The 11,396-nt window shown below is 45.1% G+C and overlaps 2 protein-coding genes across 2 annotated transcripts; one reads left to right on the top strand and one right to left on the bottom strand.

The window, feature by feature from the left end:
• Positions 1–691: 691 nt before the first annotated feature.
• sstr1b (somatostatin receptor 1b) lies at positions 692–3,411 on the top strand. The gene is made up of 2 exons (XM_077545144.1): positions 692–810; positions 1,733–3,411. Exon 2 carries the CDS (start codon positions 1,803–1,805, stop codon positions 2,901–2,903), a length of 1,101 nt encoding a protein of 366 aa, XP_077401270.1. The 5' UTR covers positions 692–810; positions 1,733–1,802; the 3' UTR covers positions 2,904–3,411.
• Positions 3,412–7,613: 4,202 nt separating this feature from the next.
• On the bottom strand, positions 7,614–10,815 carry cd248a (CD248 molecule, endosialin a). Its single transcript, XM_077545143.1, has one exon. It carries the CDS (start codon positions 10,624–10,626, stop codon positions 8,407–8,409), a length of 2,220 nt encoding a protein of 739 aa, XP_077401269.1. The 5' UTR covers positions 10,627–10,815; the 3' UTR covers positions 7,614–8,406.
• Positions 10,816–11,396: the final 581 nt, after the last annotated feature.

The following is an 11,396-nucleotide window of genomic DNA, read 5'->3' on the forward strand; positions in this document are numbered from 1 at the left end:
TTTTTAAATTGTCCAAATCCTCTGATTTCAGCATATCAACAATAATTGTTCAGTTCATTGATTTCTGTAGTCCTTAATGACATAAGACATTTGCAAACATCTGTTTTTACTTTGGAAAACAACCAAACTGGTAACATAGTACAACATCAACTCCCCATTTTTCACTATACGAATATGAAGTATGCAAAAAAACATCCACCAGTCTCTGGTTAATAAGCCGTAAGTAGGGGGGAAAATGATTTTGTAATACACTTTAATGCAAAATTAAAATGAATCAGATTAGTTGATTAATCAATTGAATAATCGATAGATTAATTGATTCTAAAAATGTTTGATAGTGACAGCACTAATAGGAAGGAATTTGAATTAAAGACGACAAACTGAAAAGCAGGCATCTACAGTATATACATAAGGCGCACTGTAAATTTTTGAGAAAAGCACCATATGTTAATTCATATTCCACAAAACGCAATATTCTCAATCATCTTTCAAGATTAGTTTTTGTATAAACACATCCATTAGCTACAAGATACATATTTTCATGCAGCAGGCAGAAGTGGAGACATGAAACAATGAAATATATGGAGCATGGCGAAAAGACGTTACCAGGGATGGGAGACTGAGACAGCATGCTAAATAAACCAGGGGGGGGAGCGAGAGGAGGGAGAACAGATGAGAGAGAGAGGAGAGGTGGCAAGAATCTGCTCTCGCAGCAGTCGGATGCTGACACGCACGGAGGACGTACAGGACCGTCACAGGATGCAACTCGTGGACCGGCGCAAGCATCGCAGCGACCAGAGGAGCCGGGAGGTGAGGAAATAACACTCATTGAAGACATGCCGATTCCCATGCGATTTGGTTGGTAGGGTAGGGTAGGACAGGTAGGGTAGGGAAGGTGAAATAGGATTGCAGGGTAGGAACGACAAGTGGGTCTGCAGAACAGGTGGATAGGATGTAGGGAAGGGTGGATGGAGATAGAAGAAAAAGTAACATAAGGGAGGTAAGACAGATGAGGTAGGACAGGTATGGGGGTCAGGTGGGATAGGACAGGTAGCAGTTAGGGTTAGGATAAAGTAGGTTGGAAGATAGGTAGGAATTTCAAGGACACAGAGGAAGAAGTTAGGGCAGGACAGGTTCGTAGGAAGATATGCTGTTGGTATCATTGGCTATTTTGTCCAACCTCTCCGTAGCTGCCCACGTGTGAACACCAAATATTTAAAGAGCCATTAAATAAACTGAATCCTGAGTCCATGCTTCTTGATATAACTTTATACAGACGCACTATGAAGGAGTTAATCCCACATCAAGACCCTGAATTGAATTGAGGATGCATTATTTTTTTCAGCCCGAATGCACCTCCATTGTTCAAGCGGTGTCCGTACTTTTATCCATTCCCTTAATGGATGTGCTGTCCCTGGCTACTAAATCCGTAGAAAAGGATAATGGAGGCCAGCATTAAAGCAGCTCTCGCTTTCTCGCCCCCACACCCCCTTTTCCTCTCACATTGCATATTCCATCCAGCGAGGGCCACTAATGCAACTTCAAAGGCGTATTTGTGGTCATGAAAGCGGGTCGAGGCACCTTGAAGGTTGCCTCGGAGCTAACGGAATACTCTGATTGGCAGAAATGTAGAAGCTACGCCGGCCGACTCTTTAATTAAAGTTGGCAGAGACAAAGCTAATAGGCCATCCGCATTCCCTTAATCATACGTTTCCTTTTATTGTCTATTCAGGAGTACTAGCATCGACAGCATTTGAGCCGCCGCAACGCTTCGGATCAAGCAGCGTGTGTAACAAGCCATCATGGATTTTAACGAGAGCTTTGCGGCCGAGCCAACAGGCCTGGCGTCGAACACAAGTGCAGACTATGAGGACTACTACCCGGATCCCGATGCCAGTACCATCATCATCCCATCCATCTACGCCCTGGTCTGCTGCGTGGGCCTAACGGGCAACGCCATGGTCATCTACGTCATTCTCAAATACGCCAAAATGAAGACGGCCACGAACATTTACATCCTCAACTTGGCCATCGCCGACGAGCTGTTCATGCTGAGCGTGCCCTTTTTCGCCACCTCGGCCGCCGTGCGCCACTGGCCCTTCGGCTCGCTCATGTGCCGGCTGGTGCTGAGCGTGGACGGCATCAACATGTTCACATCCATCTTCTGTCTGACCGTGTTGAGCGTGGACCGCTACGTGGCGGTGGTGCACCCCATCAAGGCGGCGCGCTACCGCAGACCCACCGTGGCCAAAATGGTGAACGTTTGCATCTGGGGGCTGTCGCTGGTGGTCATCCTGCCAATCATCATCTTTGCCGATACCGTCCCGGCCGAGGACGGCGCTATGGACTGCAACTTCCTGTGGCCGGAGGAGTCCTGGTCCGAAGCCTTTGTGATTTACACCTTTCTGTTGGGCTTTCTCCTTCCCGTGGGCGCCATCTGTTTGTGCTATTGCCTGATGGTGGCCAGGATGCGAGCGGTGGGACTGAAAGCCGGGTGGCTTCAACGGCGGAATTCCGAGAAGAAGATCACCCGCATGGTGCTGCTGGTGGTGGCCGTGTTCATCCTCTGTTGGATGCCCTTCTACGTGGTCCAGCTGATCAGCGTCTTCCACCGGCCGCCGGACCCGATGGTCACCCAGCTTTTCGTCATCCTCAGCTACGCCAACAGCAGCGCCAACCCCATCCTCTACGGCTTCGTGTCGGATCACTTCCGCCGCTCCTTCCAGCGCATCGTGTGTTTCCGCTGGTTGGAGTCCGGCGTGGATGCTGAGCAGGTGGACTACTGCGCTGTGGCGGTCAGAGGACAAGCAACGTGCGCCCAGCTGGATTTCCCCAAAGACTTCGTCGCCTCTGATGTGGTGTTCCGCAATGGAACGTGTACCTCGCGCACCACCACCGTGTGAAGAAAATTCCCCCGCCAAAAAGCTCAGTATGTACGGACCCAAAATAGATAACCAGGAGAGTTCCTAATAGTCAGTGAGTGTGTTCTGAAAATCAAAAACAGTTTGAATTACTATGACCCCAACTTATGGCTTTTTTTTTTTACTTATGCACATACTCGGTTTTGTTCTTTTTGCTTTATGTCGAAAGACAAAATTTGAAGTACGAGGAAGCTTCAAATAGGCTGACATCTGAGTGAAATGAAATCAACTCACTCCCAGATGCTCACTAAAAGACCAGCCCAACTCCAGGTCCTGACTTCGATCACTAGGCCACACCCCTCAAAGGCACACATCCAACACATGAGTACTTTATCTAGTACGTACAAGAATTAGACTTTAGGAAAACAGGTTATTTCTTTATCTTTACATTCTCTTTTATTATGTTTTCAAATGAAACAGTGCTATTTTTCTTTATTAGCTTATTCACTACCAGCCATTTAAAAAAAAAAAAATTTTCAATACCCGCACAATATGTTCAATAATTATATATATATATATATATATATATATATATATATATATATATATATATATATATATATATATATATATATATATATATATATATATATATATATATACACTGAATCTGCCAAATTACAGAATAGACTCTCTCCTTTCTGCCTTGTCCCGTTCTTTTATAATCGACAATAGAAAAATGTAGGTTGCACAAATTGCAACCATTAATCTCATGGATTCTCAAACTATGTTTATTTCATATAAAATGAGGCTTTGATGTCATCTACTGGTGGACGCGGCATCAGTATAGTTGTTTCCAACTTTGCCATTTACAGAGGAGCATAATCAGATTCTCCCCCATCTAGCCCCGTTGAAAAAAAAAAAAAAATTGACAAGTATAATTTTCAAAAGCAGTGAATGAGTTAGAAACAAACAAAAAAATGTTTTTTGGGGCAGCGAAAAATTTATTAATGGTTATGGTAACCACATTTTCTTAATTAAAAGTGTGACACTGAAAATCAAATATACAATAAATTCTCACCAGGAACTATTTATAACCAATTTAATCGCTAGTCAATCTGGTTGTGTTTTCATTTTAGCTAATGCTAAATGCTATCTTGGTTGACAGTTCAACGGCTGTAAATAATCAACGCAGCAAAACATTGGAAATATGCCGCCAGAAAAGATCAGCTTGCCTTGTGTCTGACCGGCAGCTGCATCATTAGGCTAGTAGGACTACATTTCCCATAATTCCTATGAACCAGGAAGTAGTTCTAGTTTCAGTATGACGGAAACTCACCTGCTAGCGATTAAGAGTTACATTCCTTTTTAATTGGTTTATCGTATGAATCGCTATAATAGCTGTGTGATTGACATAATTGGCTTACTGACAGGACCTAAAAAAAGAAAAACGTTTGGGACGCCGGGACAAGATCTGCGGAAATATGTGAAAAAAACAGTGAGGCACAAATGGCTTAAAGCCGAGACAGTCTCGGGATGTCTGGTAACCCTTTTAGTGACATTTCAATTTGGGAGAACAGATTTGAGAAAAGTGAATGAAATGCATACATAAGTCAAAGTACTGTATTGTTTGTGTGTACTGTATCTGCGAGACAAGTATACAGTGAGGAAAATAAGTATTTCACCCCCTTGTGATTTTGTGAGTTTGACCCTTTACAAAGAAAGGAACGGTCTATAATTTTCATGGTAGGTTCATCTTAACAGTGAGAGACAGAATATTAAAAAAAATCCCAGGAAATCACATTATATTAATTTTAAACATTTATTTGTCTTTTATTGAGGAAAATAAGTATTTCACCCCCTAGCAAAACATGACTCAGTACTTGGTGGAGAAACCCTTGTTGGCAAGCACAGCGGTCAGACGTTTCTTGTAGTTGGTCACCAAGTTTGCGCAGATCCCAGGAAGGATTGTGGCCCACTCCTCTTTGCAGATCCTCTCCAAATCCTGAAGATTTCGAGGCTGTTGCTTGGCAACTCGAAGCTTCAGCTCCCTCCACAAGTTCTCTATAGGATTAAGGTCTGGAGACTGACTAGGCCACTCCATAACCTTAATGTGCTTCTTCTTGAGCCACTCCTTTGTTGCCTTTGCTGTATGTTTTGGGTCATTGTCATGCTGAAACACCCATCCACGACCCATTTTCAATATCCTGGCTGAGGGAAGGAGGTTCTCACCCAAGATTTCCCGGTACATGGCCCCATTCATCCTCCCCTCGATTCGGTGAAGTCGTCCTGTACCCTTAGCAGAGAAACAGCCCCAAAACATAATGTTTCCACCACCATGCTTGACGGTGGGGATGATGTTCTTGGGGTCAAAGTCAGCTTTTTTCGCCCTCCAAACACGGCGAGTCGAGTTGATGCCAAAGAGCTCGATTTTAGTCTCATCTGACCACAGCACTTTCTCCCAAGCCTCCTCTGAATCATCCAGGTGCTCATTGACAAACTTCAGACGGGCCTGTACATGTGCCTTCTTGAGCAGGGGGACCTTGCGGGCACTACAGGATTTCAATCCATTACGGCGTAGTGTGTTACCAATGGTCATCTTGGTGACTGTGGTCCCAGCTGCCTTGATATCATCAACAAGCTCCTGCCGTGTAGTTCTGGGTTGTTTCCTCACCTTTCTCATGATCCGGTTCACTCCACGAGGTGAGATCTTGCGTGGAGCACCAGACCGAGGGAGATTGATGGTCAATTGGTGTGTCTTCCATTTTCTAACTATCGCACCAACAGTTGACTCCTTTTCACCCAGCTGCTTGCTAATGGTCTTGTAGCCCATTCCAGCCTTGTGCAGGTCTACAATCTTGTCCCTGGGTCTGTGGGAGCCAGAATTCTTGCTGGTTGGTAGGGGGTGAAATACTTATTTTCCTCAATAAAAGACAAATAAATGTTTAAAATTAATATAATGTGATTTCCTGGGATTTTTTTTAATATTCTGTCTCTCACTGTTAAGATGAACCTACCATGAAAATTATAGACCGTTCCTTTCTTTGTAAAGGGTCAAACTCACAAAATCACCAGGGGGTGAAATACTTATTTTCCTCACTGTACATCTGAATTTGCTTGTATGTATATATGTTGGAATGTCAAGTAAAAGGATATTTTGGTCATCTGTATGTAAGTCTTCATATGGTTGCTTGACAGTATAGTAGTCTACACACTTTACATGTTTACATTTGTATGTACAGTCGACGTACACCTGTTTCTGTGATTGCTGTGACAGCCTTACTGCAAATAAAATGACAAGGCTGTAAAACCACTTTTCATTTGCAAATGAACACAACTCTTAAGTCCCAATGAATAGAAATTGGGTTGCATTCCCGTCAGTGTTTCAAATGTCAACTATTATGATTAGCTTTTGTTTTGAAATGCTTCTTGCGGCTTTTGTCAATTGTCACCATGAAGACAGATATTCAATAGATTTGATAAAGTAATGACCCCCTTTCTTTCAACCGCCCACACGCACACACTCCCACATCTGTTTTATCTGCAGTGCTGGGAACACAGCGACATCACCGGGTCATCGTGACAGGCTTGGAGGATTGGCTGCGGACGTCAACATCTCGCATGTGTTTTCTATCAGCGCCGCTGTCTGACAATACCTCTTGACTCTTGAATGGAATCGCACATTATTCAGATGGGGAACAACAATGTCCTCCACATGCCTGCTTTTAGGTTGCCTTTTGCAAGAGTGCCTGCTAATGTGACTGTCAAGCCACAACCATAAATACATGACAATAGCCTCACAGTGTTCCTGAGTGTGCACATAAAGCCTGAGAAATATAAATGTACATAAAAGAAAATTTAAAATAAGATTACTCGCTAAAAGACCATTTCATTTTCAGGTCACTTGACATACAAATCATTTGAGGTAAGTCACTTTAAGCCTGTTCTGCTAGACTACAATGTCAACAATTAGTCAAAAAGAAAATTGCAAGATTGAGTGACTCATGATGAAGTTTCCAGTTCTAAGATCACTTGAACGTGTTTAGGAAATTCATTTTAAAGTTCATTTAAGCAAATATGTCAAAATAAGACACATTAAATCAATTTTAGTTTTTATTTGGCCTGTCTTCCACATACACTTTATTTGCTGTCACCATCTACTCAACACTAATAATTTTTTTATAGTAATAATAGTTTTTCATCAAGAAATAGAGCATTTTTTGTTTACGCATGTGATTGGTAATTATTTAGCAGGATGGTAAATTATAAACAATGAGCACTATTATTGGTTCATTAATAGCATCATAGCCTTCAGAAAAAAAAGAAGAAGAAAAAAAATAGCATCATAGCCTTATTATCTTCCTTTCCATCCTGCTTGAGGGCTCATGAATGAATGGAGAGGAAAAAGCACGGGCAAGATGGCCTCTGGGGCTAACATTCTAAGTCTCATGCTTGCGATGGATTCAGGATGCCCTTCATTTAAAAGTGCAAAGATCAGAAGATAAGCCTTAACACGTCCCTGTCCAAAAGCCAAACGCTGGTTTTCATTAGCGCAATGTAAAACTAACAGCAACCCCGCAACAGGCTCGAGACATCTGTGGAATTTGCAGCAGTAATGTCGTCACCAAGAATAATGTCCTACATTAATCAATGTCATCAACAATATGCTTTTACCGAGTGTTTAAAAGTTGGACTTGTTTTATGTCAACAACAAACGTTCACACATGGCCATAGTTTTTATGGCTGCAGAAATAAAATCGAAAGAACATTTTTATTACTATTTTTTTTTCATTCACAGTAAAGGAATATAACAGAGATCAAGATGTTATTTGTCAAAGTCCTTACAAATAACTTCTATGCACATTTCAATGCATTTGTTTGTGATGTATGTGTTTGTTGTAAGAGCACTTGTGATTGTCTTCAGTTTCAAACAGCTGGATGTGATTCAACATGGCCTGAAAACATTCCAGGCTTAAAAGAGGTGATGTGGAGAGGAGGGGGCGGGTTCTGATGAATTAGTATTACAGTGTGACTGACTGCCCAAGTCAAGGTTAAAATGAAGAACCGCCCATCCAACATTCAACCCTGCACACATCTGCGCTGCAAACTTTTTTTTAAAAGGCAAATCGCAAAAAAAAGGGGGGGGGGGATTGTTCTTAAAGTAAACATTCTGTACATTCCTTTGCATTTGGCAGGGCTTTCATGGCCAATTGTGTAAAGGATAAAATGATCCACGACAAGACTTTACGAGGGAACTTTTGGCTCCATACCAAAGGACTGACTGAATTTACCGCATCGGTCATTAACAATTGTCTTCGGTCGTGAAGTGGGGAAAAGAATCACGTGGTCAGTGTATGCAACAGACAAGCAAAGGAACTACAACAAAGAGAAAATGTTTTCAGTGACTCTCACCTGCTACATTAACAAACATTATAGCGCAATATTCAACAATGACAAGACTTTCACCATCAGTCAACTTATTCCAATCAGGATGTATTTTCACATCTGAGTGTGTTTATGTGAAGCCATTTTGGGCGCGGTTTCTTTAGACATGGCTCTTGACCCCGGTGGAAGGACCAGCAGCCCCCTGTTTATCATGGGCACCAGAGATCCAGTGATAGCAGTCAGTGCCCGTCTTGCTCCGAGGCCGCACAGCACAGCGGGTACAGTAGACAATACCCAGGACAACCATTAACACGACGAAGATGCAGATGGGCACTAAGAGGCCCACCAGGAGCCAGGTGCTATTCTGAGTCGGCCCCCTGCCCTCCAGGACGGAATCCGGATGCTTGATTGTGGGCGACTGGGAAGGGCTGACCCAAGCGAGCACATCTTGGGAGGTGGTCGGCACGCCGTCCGCGTCCTCCTCTGGGGATTGTGTTTCTGTATCGGATGGATTGTGGTAGCTGGGATCCGTAAGCATGTCAGACACTGTGACTTTATCCTCTGGATTTCCTTGGCTCTGTAGCACAGTTGAGAACCCCGCCCACCAATTCCAAGCTCCCTCTGAGATTGTAGATGTAGAAGAAAGGGGGAAAGGAGTGGTCTCCTGCTCTTCTTCCGCCTCCTCATCTTCATAAAAGTAAAGAGAGGTGCTGGAGATTGTGGGTGTGGGTGTGGTGATGGCGGTTGAGAAAATGTCAGCATGGCCATCAACATCTTCCTCCTGTGTCGTAGTCTCTGGTGCTGGATGAAAAATGTCCTCTTGTGGTGCGCTGGTCACCCAAATTACATCAGAACCCCAAACTTTGGGAGGATCAGTCAACCAGTCAAGCCTCTGATCCCCCTCTGGGTCCCAATTGGTCTGGTCAGGCTGTGGGGGCCAATCATAGTCCACAGGATCCCAAACACTTGCAGGCTGGGGGGTATGCCAAGGAAAGGGTGGTGTGACAGCTGATCGATCACCGATCTTGTGACATGAAGACGAGTCCGACATGTCCAGTTGGTAGCCTTCCTCACAATAGCACTCAAAGCCACCTTCGTAGTTGACACACATTTGCTGGCAGGTGCCCGGGATTTGGCATTCGTCTCTGTCTTGGCACTGACCTGGGTCCTCGGGCTGCGGTGAGAACCCGTAACGGCAGAGGCAAATGAAAGAACCCTCTGTGTTCTCACAGAAATGTTCGCACGGATCGCTTCGACATTCATCGAGATCCTCGCAGACACCCTCGCCACTGAGGTGGTAACCCTCCTGACAGCGACATTCAAAACTCCCGGGAGAGTTGATGCAACCGTGCTCACAGGGACTTTGGAGACACTCATCCACGTCCAGACAGCCGTGTTCATCCGGAGCCAGCATGTAGCCATCAGGACAAGCGCAACGGTATCCCTCCGAAAGAGGTATGCACTCAAACTGGCAGTTGGCCTCTTGACAAGCATCAGAGAGTACGCAGCTTTGGCCGTCCTCTCCGAGTTCATAGCCTTCAGCGCACTCGCAGTACGAGTGCGCGCCGGCTTGCTTGCAGAAATGCTCGCAGCCGCCGTTATTCTGCTGGCACCAGTCGTCCGACGCCGCAGGATCAGAGCAGAGAGGGGAATCTCTGGACCACCCAACGGAACCGTCTTCCCTCAACAGACACAGTACCGACTGCTGTCCAGTCTCGCAGGGCACCGTCGCAACAGAGTCCAAAGGTATATGGGTCAGAAGGGTGCTTAGAAGGCTAAACGGGGTGGCGTAGAAGGCGTTGCCGGAGTCCTCGCTCCACAAGGCAGGACACATTCCTTTGTAAGCATAATGGCACAGATAACCGTCCACAGGCACAGAACAGGACCCATCCAGCCATTTCAAGTTCTCACTCGGATCTTGAGTGTTATACCCCATAACCACGCAGCGGGGCACCGAGCACATGCTGTGCGAGTACTCTCTCTGCCAGTTTGTATATTCGGTGTCCTGGTCACCCGTCGTCCATGAGAACCCCCGAAGAGGTCGGGTGGCGGTGCACTGACGGGGTTGCCGCTGCAGACCGATCCATACTTGGACCTTGGTGCGCGAGTGGCGTAAGTCCACGGTGGTGAAGAGCGCGTGAACAGCGGCGGCATCCGCCTCCCGTTTTAGGGTGGCCAGGTTGCCACCCTTCTCCTTGCAAGCCCTCCACGAGTCCAAGAAAGTCTTTCGTTGGAAGTAGACCACCAAGCAGCCGTCCACATTGCACAGCGCGTCCCGCTCCCTCAAGTCCTCAGTCCAGACGCAAGAAAAGCCCCAGAAAAGGAAGGCCAGCAGAGAGGTCAGGAGGGGAGATGCAGAACCGCTCACCAGGGAGCCCATTCTTTTTCAGCACACTGTCTTCTTTTTCTCTTCGCCGGTTCTAGCTTAGTCCAACTTTTCTTTCTTCATTTGAACTTTTTTCTTTTGGGAAACGCTCTTCACGCTGCCCCACCAGTACACATCTGAACTCACTGCAGTCGAGCACACGCAGAGCGCAGGAAGGGAGGGAGGGAGAAAAGGAGAGGAGCGGAGAAGAGAGGAGGAAAGAAAGTGTTTTTTGGAAGATGTGGGAGGAGGGGTGGGGCTCTGGAGATGATGTGTGTCAGAATTTGGGGGGGGCTAAAGTGAAGTAAAGGAGTGTGTCATATGGTTTTCATAAATCTTGATCATGAATGTAGTTTGATACGCTGCCATTTACACCCCCAAAACACACACACAAAGGAGTTAAAGGAGTAGTCTTGGCTTAATCAACTTCAACATGCTATCCAAAAATTTGATTGAAAAATGTAATCTATAGCCATTTTTACCAAATCATTTTTCATTCATCATCTAACCATTGGCTAAAGATGCCGTTCTGCATCTCTAAATGGAATGGACCAGAGGATGGAGGTGATCTTCTCCAATGCACACATCTGCTTTCCTAGTCTAGAACACATTTGCACTCAGCCAGAAAGAAGATACCGTTTCCCGCAGAAAAAAAAAGATCAGGAACAACAATTCCAGCTAATAAATCTCCCCCATAGTGATGGGGAAGTAGGGAAAGTTGTCAAGGTCAGCGGCGTGGAGGAAGAGGGCCTCTGGTTTTGCTATGAAAACAACCACTCAGTGCT

Source organism: Vanacampus margaritifer, chromosome 15 (assembly GCF_051991255.1).
Source record: "Vanacampus margaritifer isolate UIUO_Vmar chromosome 15, RoL_Vmar_1.0, whole genome shotgun sequence".
Lineage (NCBI taxonomy): Eukaryota > Metazoa > Chordata > Actinopteri > Syngnathiformes > Syngnathidae > Vanacampus > Vanacampus margaritifer.

Coding starts and splice junctions, on each gene's coding strand:
- sstr1b (XM_077545144.1), top strand. CDS start 1,803: ATGGATTTTAACGAGAGCTTTGCGGCCGAGCCAACAGGCCTGGCGTCG.
- cd248a (XM_077545143.1), bottom strand. CDS start 10,626: ATGGGCTCCCTGGTGAGCGGTTCTGCATCTCCCCTCCTGACCTCTCTG.